The sequence below is a fragment of the Castor canadensis genome, chromosome 5 (assembly GCF_047511655.1).
Source record: "Castor canadensis chromosome 5, mCasCan1.hap1v2, whole genome shotgun sequence".
Lineage (NCBI taxonomy): Eukaryota > Metazoa > Chordata > Mammalia > Rodentia > Castoridae > Castor > Castor canadensis.
In genome coordinates this window covers 176,982,913-177,001,836 of record NC_133390.1, presented here as the reverse complement: position 1 = coordinate 177,001,836, position 18,924 = coordinate 176,982,913, and the positions used below count along the sequence as shown (strand labels likewise).

The window sequence follows — 18,924 nt, the reverse complement described above, 5'->3', positions numbered from 1 at the left end:
GGGTTGAGGGGAGGGAATTGAATGCCCTTTCACGGCAGGGGGGTGTGTGTGGGTGTTGCACAAAGCAGGTCCTGTGTGTCCTCTGTGCACACAGCTTTATTTCGGGCCCTAACAGACTGACCTGTGCCCTGCAGAATCAGACCAGGCTGCCCAGGCTCTGGTTCCTCCCTGTCTGGGGAAGCAAGAGGTGTGGCTACAATGACCGATCCCAGGCCTGGCTCTTGCCCAACCCAGGCTCCGCAGTCCCATCGGGAATGGGAGGGTGTCCCACAGGCAACTCTGGGGACCTGGGGCTCTGACAAATCTTGACAGAGCTCTTTGTTGCTTCATCCCCGTCTGGTCCCTCCAGGATAAGATGTGTGTGTGTGTGTGTGTGTTTTGGGGGGAAGTTGTCCAGCCCAGAAGCCTAAGCCAAAGCCCAGATTCAGGTTGGATTCCCCAGAGCTGGGCAGACAGCTGGGCAGGAGGACCACCATTTCTGGGCTCTTGGTCTTGGTGGTCCTGCCCTTGCCTCTGGGTCTCATCTGCACACCTGCAAGACAGACTCCAAAAAGCACCAGCGGGGAGATTGCTCTGCCCTGCACTGCATTTGTAGGGGCCATGCTGTGTGGGGCGCTGAGTGGGCTCACTTACTAGACGCAGGTCACATTTGCCGGTTGTGACACCAAAGGTGACTGCAGCATTGTCATGTATCCTCTTGAGATGTCCTCACCCCTGGTCTAGAAGTTCTGTCTTAGTGGCGTTGTGTAAACAATGGCACTATGAGCAGAAGTGCAAACGTGTGAAGTGGTGAGGGAAGGCTGTGTCTAGGAAAGAGGGGGTGCCAGAGGATGTGGGACAAGTGAGGCATTCTGCAGGGAGAAGTTGCTGCCCATTCACACACAGTCAAGGGCCCTCCTAGGACATGCTGCTCCTCTCCCCAGAGCTTTGGGGAAGGGAAGCTGGTGGCAAGACAGGCTTGAGCCTCACGGGGTTTGAAGTTTGAGTCCGGTTCCTGTCTTGGGCAGAAGGCTGAATCAGTGGCCTTGTGTTTGAACCCGTTCCTTTGCTAATTGCTACCACCTGAGCAGCACTGGGAAGTCTTCTAGCCAGGGCTGGGGATGCATTCCTGCACACCTTGGGCAGGGCTGCTGGGGCTGGTGCTGTCCCTCTTCTGTGTCCCCTCCAAGGCACCCAACATCTTGCCCATTGCTGGGGGCCTGCTGGCACCAGCTGCGGCCAGCTGCTGAACACAGGCCCGCCTGAGTCAGCAGAAAACGCCCTACTCAGGCAGGACCAAAATAGCCTTCTTCCTTTTCCAGCACTTGAGGGTTTTTCCGCCTTCAAGGGGGAAAAACAAACCAAAACCAAAAAAAAAAAAAAACCCTTTAACAATGAGAATTGCAGCATCTGGAATGTTGTTTTTTTTGATACCTCTTCACCAAGAAGGCCCAACCCTGTCCTCTCGAGGGGTGTGCTTGATAATTATGGGGGAGAGGACACATGTTTGTGTGTCCTTGTTTTGGTGTGTACTGTGTGAAGAATGTTTATTAGGGTGGTGGGTGTCAGGGTGATTGGTGTGGAGGGGTGTTGGGGTGCTGTCTGTTATTTGGAGGAGTGGTGGGGTGTTCGTTGGCATATGCAGGATGCTAGGTGTGAGGCATTGATGTGTGTTGTGGTTGTGCACACGTACTCACACATACCCCTTCTTTGTTTCACTCTGCACCCATGTCCATCTGTACACGGGTCACCTCTTCTCCCTGCTGCCCCCTGCCAGGTCCCTGGCATTTTGCACGGTGACAGGGTCAGATGCACGGGTTCCTTTCTGAGAGTCAGGACATGCTTAGCGTTAGGAACAAACGCACGGGTAGTGCTGAGAGTGGTGAGGTCTTCGTGCGTGCCCTTACCCTGGGGGCAGTCCCTGCAGGTTGAGTCTTGGGCCTCGGGCTCTGCTCTGTGCACTGTCTTTGAGGTGTCCCCCTCCCAGTAGAACCACTTGCCCATGTGCACAGGAGAATGTCTCCCCAATCATGGGGTGGGGGTGAGGGGGGATGGAAACACCCAAGGGGCAGAGCCTATGCACCGGGGTCTCACATGTCCCTTGTCTCCACAGCGGAGCTGGAGTTCGTCCAGATCATCGTCATCGTGGTGGTGATGATGGTGATGGTGGTGGTAATCACCTGCCTGCTGAGTCACTACAAGCTGTCTGCCCGCTCCTTCATCAGCCGGCACAGTCAGGGGAGGAGGAGAGAGGATGGGCTGTCCTCGGTAAGTGCCCCATCTTGTGACTGCACCCTGATAAAATCCCATGTTGTCCCTGACTGGGGTGCTTGCCTGCACTGGGTTTTAGGGCAGGAAGACAGGGGCTGAGATGCCCACCCGGGATCGGTTTTCTCCCTGTCAACGCAGACACTTCATCCAAGTGGACATTTCTGTGATGCTGGAGGAATGGAGGGAAGCAAAGAGCTGGGTAGGAGGGGGGTGTGGTCTGCACGTCAGGGGGTTTCTGGGCAGTGGGCAGCAGACTGGACCTAACTTTGTAGAGCTGATGTTCCAGGAGAGAGAGCCTGAGTCTCTCCCTAGCTCCACCGGTCCCAGCCGCGCACCCTGGGCCAGTTCCTGATGCACAGAATGGGGCTCCACTCTTGTGTGTGAAAAGTGCTAGTGATGGCACCCAGCTAGCTAGCTCTGAGTGACGGCCAGGTTCTTGCTGCTAGAAAGCACTTCGTGCATTCATGACTTCATTCATCATTCAACAGATCTCTGCTGAGCCCTACTATGCGCCCGAGATCCTTGGGGATGGGGGGTTTGGGAGCAGGAGCAGATCCCAGAGTTGCTGGTGGCGGACGGTCAGGTGCAGACAGGTGATACTCACAGAGAGGCCTCGGCTTTGAGGACAGTCCAGGCCAAGCTCCCAAGGATAAAGATGGGCTGCAGGTAGGGGATGAGGACAAAAGAGCTGGTTCTCCATGTGCTGGGGTTCCGTACTCTCACATTCAACCGACCTCAGATCAAAAATATCCAAAGGAAGAATGTGCATCTGTACTCAGCACAGGTGGTTTTGCTTGTCCGTGTTCCCTTCACAACTCAGGGCAACAACTCTTTACACAATGACATTGTGTTGGGCATCAGAAGTCACCCAGAGATGACTGAAAAGATAGGTAAGGAAGGATGTATGTAGGTTCTATGTGAACACTGCCATTTTCTATAATCTGATGATTTGGGCGTCTCGGGGGTCCTGGAACCCCTCCTCTGCAGATACCAAGAGAGCCTTTTGTCATTTCCATGGTGTGTTTCAATACATTAGTACCGGGAACATTGTGGGTGTTCTGGAAGTTCCAGGGTATCCCCTCAGGAGTCCACCTCAGGGCCGGGATGGATCAGCTACTGGTGGGTGGGAACTTATCCTCTTGTGATGCCCAGCACCCTTTGGGGGCTCTGTCCTGCAGTCAGATTGAAGGGAGGAATAGCTATTGCTAAATAGTTCCCACCTCTGTGCCTGGGATGCAGAACTAAACTGCTGGAAGCAGCTGTCTGAAGGACAGGCTGAGGTGACAAGAAGAAGCTGGTCTCCAAGCCAGTGCTCACCAGGTGCAGGAAGGATGGTGACAGGACAGGCTGCACAGGTGGGGCTCCCCAGTTCCCGGGGACGCCTGGGACTGGCAGCAGTACCCAGAGTCTATGGGCTGAGCCAAGTCAGTGTTGGCTGCAGCCTGAGCCAGCAGGGCTGCCCCTGGCAGGTCTGGATGTCTCTGCTTACGTCAGGGCACGAGCATTAGCTCTGGCACCTGCACTAAGGATGCCGGCACCCTAACCCAGGCCCCAAGTGCATCTGAAGGGCACACTCTGCCTATGGCCCAGAGGATCCAGGTACCTCCTCTCACTCAGGTTTTTGTCTACTGTTGCTGTCACCCAGCAACAGGCACTGGCATCTGCGTGGCAGGAGCTCTGTGTGCCATGTCTCAGTCATCAGCTTACAGAGAACAAACCACAGCTTAGGGAGGTGGAGCTCTTGACAGAGGCCACACGGCTTGTCACTGCTGGGGAAGAGCCCATGCCCACTCGGCGAGGAGGCAGTTGGCCGAGTGTGGGAAGCACAGTGAGAGGTTCTGACATGGGAGACTATCCTTGATAGTGTGGAAGGGAGCCAGCCTGCAGGCAGCTTCTGGCCTTGGATGCTGAAACAGGCAGGGTCCCAAGCGTGGCTTCTCAGACACCTGGAGTGTCTGCTATACTCTCTTGACTCAGCACCCACATGAGCCCCTGGGGACTCTTAGTGGGGTGAACACAGAGCCCATTAAGGCCCAAAGCAGATGGTGGCAGCTCCCTTGGGGAACCCCTGCCAGACAGGGTGCAACTGAGGAGTCTCTAGGCCCTGTGGCCTCCCAGAGAAACCCAAACACGGCGCGGTGTGGCTGGGGCCAGGCCTGCACCCCACCTGCCCACCTAGAGTCTCAGGCATGTCTTTTGACAGTGACAGTTTTTCAGGGTGACCTGGGAAGTTCCCTTCTATCTGTTGGTAGTCAGCAGCCCTGCCTCACCCCACCTGTGCCAGAGACAGAGGTAACTCTCCTCTGAGACCAGGATATGAGGTCATGTCCCAGCCTGTGTCTCCTTGCTGTGTGATAGTGGGCAGGTCACAGCCCTCCCTGGGACTGTTTCCCCATCTGTCGAGCAGGGTAAGAAAATCAGCCAGGTGAGGTTCAAGAGTGGCCCCAAGGTGCCACCTCCCTACCCCCCAAGTGACATGAGGGAAGCCAGGACATGTTGTGTTATGGCCACAGATGACAAACTCGGGTTGAAAGGGCTTGTGTGTGTGTGTGTGTGTGTGCGTGTGGGTGGGGGGGTACCCAGTGCTGACTGGTAAAGGCCACAGTCTCACCTGGACACAGGTGCTTGTGGTGCAGCAAGCTACTGAGGAGGAAGCCCCTCCTCTTCCTGACCATCCCTGAGCCTTGCCTCCGGGCTCTGGCTGGAACTAGCGGCCTCTACTTTGAACTTCCTTTCCTCTCCATGCATGGCCTATAATTATTCCCACTGTGGCCAGCCAAGCCATGGTGGCGCCCTCAGAAAACGTGGTTTGTGCACCCAGCCAGCTTGGTCCAGGAGCCCAGCCAGGACCTTGGATGAGGCAACCCTTTGTCCTCTCTGTCTCCAAATGAGTCCTCAGCTTGGGTCTCTTGCTCCCCACAGGAGTCTACCAAGGGCTCATTTTCCAGGGCTAGCCAGAGGTGGGACTACAGCTAGACCAGGTACAGCATTCAACAAAGGCCAGGCCCACACTAGTGGCTTCTAGGAGATACAGACCTGTCCTGGGCCTAGGGTGAGCCACGTTTGGCCAGAGGCATCTTCTCCACCACAGTAACAAATACTCTTGAGTCCCACTGTCTGCCTGCCAGACCTCTGGCTTGCAGAGTTAGGAGGTGTAGTGATGGATCCACAAGGAAGGAAGGAAGGATTGTCACTGGAGACCTGAGGGGTCAATGTCCTCTGCCTGGCCTTGTAAATTGAAGATCTTGATTGGCCTGGGAGTCTGGAGTTGAAGTCAGGTGGATATCATCAGGGCTTAGCAAATTGTAGCCCAAGGGCCAGCTTCTGGGTTTTGTAAATAAAGTTTTATTAGCACATAACCGTGCCCATCCAGTGCATTTGACTTAGCAGCAGATTTAAGTGGTGTGTTAGAAACTACCAGCCTGAGGGGCAGAAAGTATTTTACTCTGGCCCATTCTGGAAATAGTTGGTGGAACCCCACATCTACAGGGGTCTAAAGGGGGAAGCCCCTGCAGACTGGGTGCCCCCCACTCAGAGAAATGTTTACAGAGGCGTGTCCCCCCCCAGAGGCCAGGGAATCACAGGAAAAAGTATGCAGTTCTTTAAGGTAGTAGGGACTGGTTGGAGCCCCTGCCAAGGCTGAGCACTGGACAGGGGGAGGGTATCAGCCTCAGGGTTGGACCTCGTCCCCCTCCTCCAGCCAGAAGTGGCTGCTGTAAACATCCAGGGCTAAGGAAGTTTTCAGGCCACATTTGGACCTGGTCCCACACAGATGATTGCACTGTTAACAATTTAGGCACTGCACAACCTGAGCACCTACTAGATAGCACTCTGGACTCTGGTCACCCAGGACATGGTAGCCCCTGCAGTCCTGTAGGGAGTGAGATGCAGAAACAGGCAGTTGCAAGCTGTGTGCAGAGGGGAGTGGAAGGGGTGTATGGGAGGTGCTGTCAACAATGTTTGTTGAGGGAAACACTTGTAATACAGCAAGGTGCTGTATTACAGGGAAGGAGGTTGGGTGCAGAGGTGGTATTTTGTTTTGGAGGCCGCAGGGAGCCCAAAAGGTTTAAGCAGAAGAGTAACGCGGATTTGAGGGAGTAGGGTGTGAGGGTTTGACCAGGCAGCCTCTGGGAGCCTCGCTGCTAGTGCCACTTGGCCCCTGTGCAGCAGAACCGGTGTTTTACTCAATCTGCAGCTGACCTGTCTGCACAGTCAGGTATGGGAGGCCCTGGCTTTGCTGTCCAGTAGAAGGTGGAGAAGCATGGTGGGAGACAGTTGTCAAGAAAGATCCCCTTGGTCTGTGGTGCAGCTTGAAGGATGTCAGGGTCATTCACTGTATGAGGGAGCAAGGTGAACCGGCAAGACTTGACCTCTAGGGGCAAGTGCATTCCTGCTGTGACTGTTCTGAGAGCCACAGAGCCCCCTAGTGGCCATGGGAAATCACAGACTCTGGCAGTTCCCACCCAGGCTGCAGGTTAAAGTGACATCTTACTTCCTACCTGGGAGCCCTCCAAACATATGCTCCCAAGGTAGCTTTCGGGTTTTGGTTTGTTCATTATATGAATTGCTGGGCTGTTGGCATGTCATATGCCCAAACCTAGCAAACCCGTTTCCCTTGAACAAATGAGTTTATTACCTAACAGTTACATCTCAGTGAAGCTATAAAGTTAGCAGTCATCCCTTAGACATCCTTTAGACAGCACTAAATGTCACCTGGGCAAGTCAGGTGTAGCATGGGGTCCCTCTTTCCTGGGAGGAGCTGATGCCCAGCTGGAATCCCAAAGCAGAGGGCATGAGCTTCATGACACAGAACCTGGCACAGAAGTAAGTGCCCTGTCCATGTTTGTTGATGAAGTGTTAGAGAGTCTGCAGGACATGAAGCTGACCACGCGGTGGGAACCAGGGCCCATGTTCATGTGTTAAGTAACTGGTCTGTGTGGCTGGGGCAACTTCAGGGGTGGCACCCAAGGGCCACATTGACTCAGGTGGCTCATGTTAACATTCAACATGGCAAATCCACAAACCCCATGAGCCAGGTGTAGTTGTCCACATGTTCAGATGTGGAGATTGTGGCCTCTGAAAGTGAGCAGCATGCTCCTCGCTGTGAAAGCGGTCAAGTCAGGAGGCAAGAGGGGCGAAACCACACTGGGCTTCCCGGTGAGCCAGGTCGGGATTTATTCTGAGGTTCCCAGAAGCTGCAGAGGGCATTGAGAGGGGATACCCAGATCAGGTGTAGATTTTGGAAAGCATGAAGGGACAGCTGTGGGGGCAGAGAGAGGGAGGTCGCAGAGCCGCCAGTGTGCTGTTTTCTGGAGAAATCTCCAGGGCCAGGACAGGGGACCAGAGTGGATGAGGAGAAATGTTGGGCTGAGATCTCACTCCAGAATGAAGGTCAGAGGCCAAGTCTGTGGAGTCTCTGCCCTGCCTCCTGCTCACTCTGCTGACTTCATGTCCCCTCCTCCCTGCAGGAAGGATGCCTGTGGCCCTCGGAAAGCACAGTGTCAGGCGGTGGAATCCCAGAGGTGAGACGCAGCACATCTGTCCCCTCGCACAGCAAGGCTGTTGGCTGTTAAGGGGTTCTGCCCCTTGGAGGCTGGGACCCTTGATGGGGGGGGGGTCCCACCCTTGCCTTTGGGAGGCCCACAACACCTGTGGCAGGTAGCAGAGCTGCCCCTGTGCTCAGGAGGCTCTGTGGTCATCAGGGGCTGTCTCCGGGCCTCCCTCCCTCACCGGCTCCTCCCTGTGCAGCCGCAGGTCTACTCCGCGCCCCGGCCTGCAGACCGCCTGGCCGTGCCGGCCTTCGCCCAGCGGGATCGCTTCCACCGCTTCCAGCCCACCTACCCCTACCTGCAGCACGAGATTGACCTGCCGCCCACCATCTCGCTGTCCGACGGGGAGGAGCCCCCACCCTACCAGGGCCCCTGCACCCTCCAGCTGCGGGACCCCGAGCAGCAGCTGGAGCTGAACCGCGAGTCAGTGCGTGCACCCCCCAACAGAACCATCTTCGACAGTGACCTGATGGGCAGCTCCGTGCTGGGGCCCTGCGCCCCCAGCAGTAACTCGGGCATCAGCGCCACGTGCTACAGCAGCGGAGGGCGCATGGAGGGGCCACCACCCACCTACAGCGAGGTCATCGGTCACTACCCCGGGGCCTCCTTCCAGCACCAGCAGAGCCACGGGCCATCTTCCTTGCTGGAGGGGACCCGGCTCCACCACCCACACATCACCCCCCTGGAGAGCAAGGAAAAGGAAAAACAGAAAGGTCACCCCCTCTAGGAGCCGGGGGTGACTGGGGCAGCTGTAGGTAAAAAAAAGTCAAAACACTCCGCACTTCATAGAAGAGAAGAGAGAGGAGGGCAGGGGACAGACAGGAAATGCAGCGTGTGCCACCCCCAGCTCTCATGTATAAATATTTACTTGTTCTGTCTGGTCTTGAATGCACAAGCTCAGTTGCAGAAAACCTTGTTGAGCCGTCTTGAAGGCAAAAGAGAAAAAACAAATTCTACAGTAGTCTTTTTTTGTTGTTGTTGTTGTTTCTAGTCGAGCCGTGTGCGTGAATGCTTAATTTCCTTTTGTGATGGTTTCACTTAACTTTAAAGAAATGTTTGCACAAAACCTTTGTTTAAAGATCTGCAATATTATATATAAATATATATAAAATAAGAGAAACTGTATGTGGGGGGGGCAGGAGTATTTTTGTATTAGAAGAGGCCTATTAAAAAAACATTGTTTTCTGAACTAGAAGAAAAAAAGAGGCAATTTTTGAGTGCCAACTCAGAAAGTGTATTACCTTGTAAAGAAAAAAAAAATGACAAAGCAGGGGTTTAGAGTTATTTATATAAATGTTGAGGATTTTGCACTATTTTTTAATATAACTATCTCAGTGCTTGTTTGAGGGAAGCTTGCATTATGTCTGTTGAGACGTGGAGGGAGTTCAGAGTCAGAAGTGTCCCCTGGAGTCTGGAGAGGAGTGGGCGGGGAAGGGCAGTGTCCCTGGGGCCCCTTTCCTACAGATGGGGCACTCTGTCTAGCACAGGTGGATGACATGCTACGCATTCCCTGCGGAAGGGGACACCTTTTTTCCCCTCTGGGTCAGGATTGCCTTTGGACTGCAGGTGAATCAAGAAGGTCCCCACTGAGGCACCGAGTTCCACCAGGTGGTTTTTGCCTTTTCCAAAATGAAAATAAACTCTTATGGAAGGAATCTTAGTTTTTCTTCTTCTGTTACAAACTGCAAAGGTTCCTGTGGTATGGGCAAGTGCTCCCAGCAAGCTGCAGCCACTCCCTGCGCGTGTGACCAGGGGCGAGGTGGCTTGTTGGTTGAAGTTCAGCTGACCCCAGAATTTATCAGCCAAGGTTGATTCAGTACACCGGCACGTAAGAAAGGCCGGCAATATTAGCGACTTGACCTCAACAACGTTTGTGCCCTTTGTATATTGATTTTCACTTGAGGCCAATAAAAAGACACCCAGCCATGAAAAGGTGACGAGCCCAGGGTGCTCTCAGGACACAGGGAAGGGTTAAATCAGAAAGGACAGTCAGGCTCCAGAAGAATTCCCTACCTTCTCCTTCCCCACAGTTTCATTCCCTTCACCTGTGTCTCGTGTTACCTCTTCATAGCATCTCTGTCAGACTCAACTCTCCTTTACGGCTTTTATGAGTAGGTTGGAATTGGAGGGACCCCCTGTTGTAGGAGGAATGGGTGTGCACAGAGGTGACTACAGATCGCCAAGTGCAGACCCTTGGGGTGTCACAGGATCAGTGGCTGGAACTCAAGGTCTTCCTAGCACACCTCCTGTCCCTCATTTTCCCCAGATTGCTAACTAGTAGGCTAGCATAAAAGAAAGACATACGAAACAATAAATGTGTGAACAACTTTTCTATTACTTGAAAAAGTTTAGAAGTTCTGACGCTGGACCTCTGTTTATATGTGTGCATTTGAAGAGCATGGTGGCTGCAGAGCCTGGGACCTAAGCAGTCTGCACACCTGCCTGGCAGGAAGTTCCTGCCCCTGTCACCTGCCAGACCTGCTTTTCCAAAGGTCTTGGCATAATATTTGCTTCTTTCTTAAAGAGGGTTCTTTCAAAGGTTGGGCAGCGAAATCAATAGAGCTTGTCCTGGAGGGACACGCTCACAGTGTTCCCATCGTGCCTCCTGCAGGGGAAGCATCTGGTGCCTTACTGGGGAAGCGGTCACCCTCTTGTCTCGGGCGGGGATGTTCCCGGACAGTGCCTCACCATCGGGACCGGTCCACAAAGGGCTACTGTGTCTTTTAAAGTATCACCCCCCTTGTGCCCTTGCTCCCCGCCCCCGCTGTGAATGTGCACTGTTGGGAGGTGTCCCCTATCATCCCTACAACCTCTGTGGTCGCCAACTGTGTATGACTCCCATCTGGGTTGAAAGCCAATGAGGGCCTCATCTGTGTGTATGGCGCCAGCCCAAAGTCAGGCTAACGTCCTCCCAACAAACTGTTGGAATGTTTGCTTTATAGTATGGCTGTGTGTGCCACCAGTGAGACAGGAGGGCGAGGTTACCACCTCAGCTGGCTCGAGGACAGAGCCCGGCCCTCTGGTTACAACCAGGCTTATGTCCAGGCTGCCTGGGCTTCGTCCCCGAAGGGCCAGAGCTGTAGAAGTTCAATGTGAGGGGCTTGTCAGCGACAGGGCACGCCCCAAGAGAATCGATGGGTGTTAGTCTGGGAACCACGTGGGCCCCCTGCCGGGCCTCAGCGCTGGGCACCTTTCCTCCACACGCTGGCTGCCCTGTCGTTAGGTTTTCCAGTAGGACGTTAGGTGGGCCCTGGGAGAGTGGCTGGTTGGAGAGGGACCAGATTGGTTTTGGGGTTCTGCTACACTATCCGGAGTTCAGAGAAGGTGGCAGAGCTCATTGCCTGTCTGTCCTCAGGTTTCCTTTGGAGAAAACTCATTTCCCTGTTCCTCTACACGAACAGACTTACAAAATTGCACTAAGAGCAATTTTTGCAAAAACTCAAGTGTTTTTGCAAAAAGTTAAAGGCCATCCCTTTTCCTCACGTGTAGCCAAAACCAGGACTGGGCGAGCACTGGCTCCTGTCCCTGTCCTTGCTGGTGCAAGGTCCTTGCTGGTCGTCCCCGTGAACTGTATGTTTCAGATCAGTTTTTTTTTTTTTTCCCTGTGTGCAACACAGCTTCCAGAACTATGGAACATCACAATGATAGAAAAGAAAAGGTGTTTTGTTTTCCAGACTCTGCACTTGAAATGTCGCTGTACATAGAGCTTGAAGGGCCACGCCGCCTCCCCTGCCTGACCCGACTGTCATGCTCACCAAACTGCTTGCACGGGTGTCCTCAGCGCCGGACGCTCCCCCTTGCAGCTCTGTTCTCTCAGTTCTGTTCGCGTGAAACCTCTGTAAGCTCTCTGTGCACGCCAGGCACAGCACTCGCGTCGCTGCTGTGTAAGACTGTCTGGATGCCCGTCCCCAGGCTGAAGAAATTGCTTGTTGTGTGTCGCTGATCATTAGTGGCAATGATGACATTCTGAAAAGCTGCAATACTTATACAATAAATTTTACAGTTCTTTGGAGTGAGGCCTTTTGTCTTCTTTGTCTGAGTTGCTCCCTCCCCTTCCCACCCTCTGCCACGACCCCAGGATGCAGGTAGTGGAGACAGAGTGGCTGCTGCAGAGCCTTAATTTGTCTGATTTCTCTTTTAGTTCATGCAGGGATCCCAGAGAAAAGAAAAGATCTGACAGGCGGGTCTAATAAAGTGGGTGGCATTGGGGCTGAGAGATTGCAGTTTTCTGCCCTCATCATGGCATGGCGAAAGCTCTGATAAGGTCTGCAGCAAACAAACCTTAAGGGGGGGTTCTTCCAGAAGTAAGCCCTGAGACGTGGACTTGTGTGCAAGGGATGCTTTAAGGTTAAGAGGAGCTAGGGGAGGATGGAGATGGAGAAGTGAGCGAAGAAGATAGTCTTCAGGAATTCCCGTGAAGGCCTGTGGGGAGCCACGGATTAAGCTGCAGTGAAGAGAGGCAGGTGCCCTGGCAGGGTCCCAGAAGCCCCAGCATGGCGTTTGAGGTGCCAGTCCTCAGTTCAAGGGGCACATAGAGCTGGGACGCACACACCCTTAAAAGAGCTCCAGGGAGAGTCAGTGGGGCCCTGAGTGTCCACCCCAGAGAGTGTTTCCTTTACTTCTCAAATAGAGCCTCTTTAATGTCCAATCAAAGATTGAAAAGCATTGGCCACTATGAAGACCAGAGTTTCCCCTGGGGTGACTGCTGCTTAACCTCAGCCTCTGGGCCCCGCAGAACAAGAGAAATATCTCAACACAGAGATGCTGATGGGAAGTGGTACCCATGGGATCCACCTGAACTTCGCTCCCATCTGCCTCCCCTGCTTCCTCTTTCTGGTGGGGAAAACCCCAGAAATTATAAAGAACCAGGGAGTAGCCAAAAGAGTTTATTACCCCCAATTGAGAGGTCCTGGACTCTGTCCTGCCTTCAAGCTGGTTCCCCCCGACCATGGTCACATAACTTGCAACTCTCTGTCATTTGTCTCTGAATTGGGGAGGGGCCTGTGAGGGGTTTGGCCCTTTAGCTTTCTGGGTGGTTTGAGGTCTTGGGCTGGGCACAGGCAAAACCAAGCAGGGCCTTTCCCAGTAGAGCGGGGGTGTTTTGGGCTCCGGTGAAAAAAGACCCTCCATCCTTAGGTGCCACTCAAGCCGACAGCCACCTCGGATCTGGAATAAGGAAGGAAGCCAGAGCTAATGCTCGCCACATGCCTCTGAGTACCTAGCACGGTGCTAAGTTCTGCCCAAAGTCTGCGGCTATTCAGGGACGATTTTGAGCATGACTGGGTGCCAGGCACCAGGCTGGCTGCTGCAGAGAACTCAAGCTGACTTCAGGGATGCTAACCCACATGAGGACAAGGACAGTGGGCTGTTTGCAGCCAGAGGGTGGCTTAATGCGAGCCAAGGGCTGCAGGTGCCCTGGCCCTCGGGTAGATGGCATCCTACTCAATCCCCACAAGCTGACAATACTCCTAACCTTCCCTCCCCACCCCCAACTTCTGAACATCCTCACTGGGCCAGCCTCCCTCTCACATGCCCAGCTCATGCAAGGCACATCTTGTGACCATCTCAAGACATCTGTAGAAAGAGGGAGTGATGGCTGCGTGCACTTTCAGACCACTGTGAAGTCCAGGTATTGTCAAGTCTGTCCTCCCTGAGTCAGGACCAGTGAGTGAGGGAACACAAAGGGAGGGGTGAACCTGCAGCTGTGGGACCCAGGGCGTGGGGGGCAGCGCAGCCCCCTGGATGGGAAGTGGACCCTGAGGAAGGGGACACCCCTTCTCCCTGGCACGTCAGTGGGAAGGGCCACCATGAGGCTGGGGTGCTAGAGAAGCCAGGTGTGGCAATGAGCACTGCGCTCCTTGACACAGGAGCATGGCGTGCCTAAACACAGAGCCGAACAAGAAGGAAGGACTCAGATGCTATTCATAGGAATCCAGTGAGCAGGCCTGGCACCTGTGCTAGGTGTCAGACCCCAGGCCAGGGACATGGGGTGACTACACAGACATGTCCTCACCTGGGTTTCCTCTGGGCTGGCGGTGGCCATAGGGGCAGGCAGGTCCCCCCTTCTTAACACAACTCCTCAAAAGTGTAATATCAGATATGTGGCAACCAGGATGGCACCCTGGAGCCACTCGGGAGTCTGGAGCCTCCGTCCCATTTGGCTTGTCCTGCCCAAATGCCAGCTAAAATGAACAGGTGGTCTGGACGGGCCTCATGCTCCCTGTCACAGCAGCAGGGCTCTCAGTTGGCACCTCTGAGAAACTTGTGGCGTGTGACTGCAGCAGTGGGAGCTCTGAGCTCGCGCTCAGTGGTGGCCACATCTCCCTGGTGGCGCCTCCTGGACACCTTCTCCCCCTCCCTCCTGTGTGGGGGGCACAGCTTGTGTCCCTCACCACTCTTCACCACTCAGCCTAAACCAGGCTCCCATCCCACAGTGGCCACCAGAGCTCCCTGGCTGGCACCCTCCCCTGGAGGGGACCCTACATCTGGTAGGGCTCAGAGCCTCCATGGCCCCTACAACCTAGGAGATAAACTCGCACCCTCTCGAAGCCTCACAAGGTTCTAATAGCTGATGCTTCTCTGTGTTCTCCAATGCCCGGGAGAGAGCGCTGTGGCTTGCACCTGCTCTTTCTCACCATACGCCTGCATGGCAGCTGCCCTTCTGCCCAGAATCCCCTACTCTGGGCCCCTTTACTGTCCTTAGCTTCCTTCAGTATTAAGGCCCAGTTCAGATGGCACATCCTCCAGCAAGTCTTCCAGGACGTCCCCTCTCCCCACTTCTCAGTGTCATCCCTCTGTCACAGTCACAGCATTGCATGTCCACAGCTGGCTCCCAGGGCACCAAGCTCCTCAAGCCAGGGCCAGACCTGTGCACTGTTTATAGGGATACAGAGATGCTCACAGAACGGGACCTGCCCTTCTCGCTCCTTCTAACTCGACAATCCCATCCTCAGATAACCTAACCATGGCTGGCCTCCCTGTCACCACTTACAAGAACTGGGACACTCTGTCCCTCCACCTACACTGCCCCTCACTCTGCAAGGTCCTCAACTCTTCCATCAGACAGACAGAAGTGCGATTGCAGCTGTCTAGCTGAGGGCAGAAGGCACCTTTTCCACTCACCCCAACAGCCAGGAGCAAACAGGAAGGAGCAGGCCTGGGTGCCACCTCAACCATTATGTAGCTCTGGGTTCCTGGCTACAAGTATGGAAAATAAGCCAGCAGGGATCTGAGCCCCCTAAAATGTCCTAGTTCTAAAGCAAGTTGTCCCCAGACACACCAGGGTCCTGCAGGCCCTGGGCCGTCTGCGTTGTTCCTCTAGATCAAGGTTCAACAAATTATGGCCCAGGCACTAAGTCCCCAGCTGCCTGCTTTTATAAATAAAGTTTTATTGGCACACAGCCAAACCTGTTTAGTTACACACCGCCTGTAGCTGCTTTAGTGTTAGAGCGGCAGAGGTGAAGGGTTCCATGGCCCAGAAAGCCCAAAATTATCTCATCACACTCAAAGACAGAAAAGAAGACTATTCTTCTTTGTACCATGTTAAAGAAATAAACCTTCAGAAATCATCTTTATTTTCAGAAGTTTTACGTTTACAGAAAATTGAGACTATACTTAGCCCAGATAGCCAGTTCTGCCTCCTGTAAACTGCTAAGTGTATTTGTCATAGTTACTGAGTCAGTATTGAAACACAAGGCCAGACTTTATTCAAACATCCGTAGCGTTTTGCTTGCTGTGTTCCAGTCGCCTCTGGAATATCATATTGTTGTTAGTTCTGATACCCTATCTCCTTCAGTTCCTCTGGGCTGTGACAGTCTTCCAGACTGTCTTGTGTTGTTGACCTTGACCGTGTGGAGCAGTGTTGTTTTGTTGACCTCTTTCTATTGAGGTGTGACCCCAGTGGGGTTGGGAAGGTAGGACACAGAGGTCAGGGGTTCTTCTCAGCATTTGTAGCCAGGGCCATGCTATCAATGTGACCTGTCACTGCTGAGGTTGACCTTGCTCACCAGGCTGAGGTGTTTGTCAGGTGTCTCAGCTGTGCAGTTCTCCCTTCTCTCCCTTTTCACTCTTTTCTCTTGGGAAGGAAGTCGCTGAGTGCAACCCACTCTGGAGGGCTGGAGGGCTGTGTTCACTCCTCAGGGAGAAGTATCTGCAGAAGTCATTTGGAATTCCTCTGTGTAAGAGATTCATTCATTTGTTCATTCATTTACACCAGTAGGGACTCATGGATATTTCTTTTGTACTTTAGGATATAGTCCAAAGCTACCTTATTTATTTTGCTTCTCAAATTGCCCCAGCTTTGGCCAGTTGGCTCCTTTGTCCCTTTGACATATCCCATCCTTGTTACTTGAGTTTGTGGTTTTTAGCTCTTCCCCACCTTCTGGTGCAGTCAGATGCTCTGGCTTCACCTCCCGTATTTCCTGCTCCACTTCCAGAGCCAGCCATCTCTCCAAAGGCCCCAGTTCCTTCACTGGAAAACGGTATTAAGAACTAAGATCCAGTTGCCAGGCAAGGTGGTACATGCTTGTAATCCCAACACTTGGGAGGCTGAGGTAGGAGGATGGTGAGTCCAAGGCTACCTGGATACATAATGAGACTCTTGTCTCAAAAGAAAAAAAAAAAAAAGAACTAGAATGTGGGTTCTGCTGTGCTTACTGAGCTGTTAGCACTTCCAGACCCTCTCAGCTGCTGGAGCAAGGAGATGTGTGTGTGCACAAGGGTGCGCTAACCCACGTGTGTGTGTGCAGACATTTCTACATGTAACCATCTTCCTCTAAATTAATGAGTTTGGACACTCACACCGATGACTCTGACGCAGACCTGCCATCACCTGGGTCATCTCAGCCTCCTCCCCTTGCTCACCTGTCACCTCCATTTATGTTCCTGTTCAGTTCCAGTGCAGGAGGTCAGCTGTATCAGAATCAGCCATGGTGCCCCCTAGGAAACCACCTTTTCTGCTCCAGTTCATGGCACAGGCTTGGCCCCTGGTCTCCCATGCCCCTGGCTTCCAGAGTTATTTAGCTCAGGAACTTCCCCTCTTGACAGCTGGTGCATACACCTGGCAATTCTGCACTCCACGCTGGGACCTCCCAACTCCCTAACTTAAAACAGTGCAGGTACGTTCAAGTTCATTCTTTGCCTTGTCAAGTTCTTCAAGTTTTGGCAAATGCATAAGGCCAGGTGTCTACTATGATAGGTCACTACAGAACAAACTCCCCTAAAAACTCTGGGCTTCTCCCTCCAACCCTGCTCCCTGAGTCCCTGACAAGACAAGCACTAATCTTTCTTGATCGCTGCAGTTTTGCTATGTTGCTGGAATCACACAGAATGGCCTTTTCAGACTGCTTCTTTCCTCTGCAAGAATCGTTTAAGATTCACTCATTTCACTTTCAAGGCTTTGTAGCCTATTTCCCCTCATTACCAAGAACAGCCCATTGCACGCATGCACGTAGGCTGTGTACCCATTCACCTGCTCCATAACCCGGGCTGTGATGACAAACAGACCAGCTAACACGCTCGCATGCATGCATTTTGGTGGGTGTAAGTTCAAGGCAGTTGCAGCATGACTGCTGGGTTGACATCAGCTCGTTCAGCCCGGGAGAAGCCACCACTCTGTCTTTGACAGTAGTCAGGCCACTGTGCGTTCCCTCCAGCGATGGACGCATCCTGCTGCTCGATGTCCTCATCAGCACTTGGTGTTGTCAGGTTTGTGGTCGGTACTCGTTTTAAGAGATGTGTACCTCTATCTAGTTTCCTTCTAATTTTCAATCCTCTTCTGGCAAAAGACTCTCGGCATCTTTACATGTGCTCTTTGCCATCTGTATCTCGTCCTTGGTGAGTGGTCTGTTAGGATCCCTTGTCCACTTCTAACCAATTTGTCTTTCTTAATGGTGAACTTCTTAAGTTCTTTGCATATTTTGGATATGAGTTCTTTATCAGATATGTGCTCACAGGTATTTTTTCCAGCCTGTAGTTTGTCTTTCATTCTCTCTCTCTCTCTCTCACTCTCGTTCTTGCTCTCACTCTCTCTGGTACTGGGGGTTGAATCTTGGACCTTCTGCTTGCTCTACCACTTGACTTGAGCCATTCCACCAGACCTCCTTTTGATGTTGGTCATTTGAGATAGGGTCTCGCTTTATGCCCGAGTCGGCCTGGACCAAAATCGCAAGCGCTTTACTGCCGAGCTACAGCTCCAGCCCTCTGTCACTTTCCTAACTGGGTCTTTCACAGAGACGTTAATCCTTATAAAGTTTAACTTACATTTTTTTCTTTCCACAGATCATGTTTTGCTGTTATATCTGATAACTTACAAAGCCAAAGGCCACCTGGATTTCATCCTATGGGTCCTTCCCAAAGTGTTGTGGTTTCATACTGTACATCCGGGTCTGTGATCCATTTTGAGTTAATTTTTGTGATAGAGTAAGCTCTGTGTTCGGATGGATGTTTTCGTGCGGAATGCCCAATGGTTCAGCTCCAATTTTTAAACTACTCTCTTTCCTACATTGATCTTCTTTTCTCCTTTGCCAAAAATCAGTTGATTGTATTGGTCGTGGGGTCTTCTACCTCTGAGCCTTTACTCTGTTCCACTGATCAGTTGTTGATTGTTCACCAATATCACACTGCCATGCTTACTGGAGCCTTACAGTAAGTCTTTAGCTCAGCGAGGCCTCCAACTTTCTTCTTTCCTTCAGTGTTTCATTGGCTATCCAGGCCTGTTTCCTTCTCATATAAGCTTTCTAATCAGTTAGTTGATATCTATAAAATAGTTTGCTGGGAATGGGCGCTGGTGGCTCACACCCGTAATCCTAGCTACTGGGGAGGCTGAGATCAGGATGAAGCCAGCCCAGGGAAATAGTTCACCAGATCCTGTCTCCAAAATAACCAAAGCACAACGGACTGGAGGTGTGACTCGAGCGCTAGAGTGTCTGCTTTGCAAGTGTGAAGCCTGGAGTTCAAACTCCAGTCCCAACCAAAAAAAAAAAAATTGTTTGCTGAGATTTTTTATTGGAATTATATTGAATCTATGAATCAAGTTGGGAAGAATGGACTTCTTCATCATATGGAAGTCTTCCATGAATATGGCTCTCCATTTATTTAAATATTCTTTTATTCCTCTCACCAAAGC

The 18,924-nt window shown here is 52.6% G+C and overlaps 1 protein-coding gene across 4 annotated transcripts in view; it reads left to right on the top strand.

Annotated features, from left to right (window-relative positions):
* Nucleotides 1-11,811, top strand: part of Pmepa1 (prostate transmembrane protein, androgen induced 1) — a 52,666-nt gene extending 40,855 nt beyond the window's left edge. For all 4 annotated transcript variants that reach the window (XM_020170066.2, XM_020170065.2, XM_074075023.1 and 1 more), the window contains 3 exons: nucleotides 2,093-2,247; nucleotides 7,719-7,772; nucleotides 7,999-11,811. In XM_020170066.2, coding sequence (XP_020025655.1) covers nucleotides 2,093-2,247; nucleotides 7,719-7,772; nucleotides 7,999-8,526 — 737 coding nt within the window. In that variant the 3' untranslated portion in view covers nucleotides 8,527-11,811. The remainder of the gene's footprint in view (nucleotides 1-2,092; nucleotides 2,248-7,718; nucleotides 7,773-7,998) is intronic.
* The last annotated feature ends 7,113 nt before the right edge of the window (nucleotides 11,812-18,924 follow it).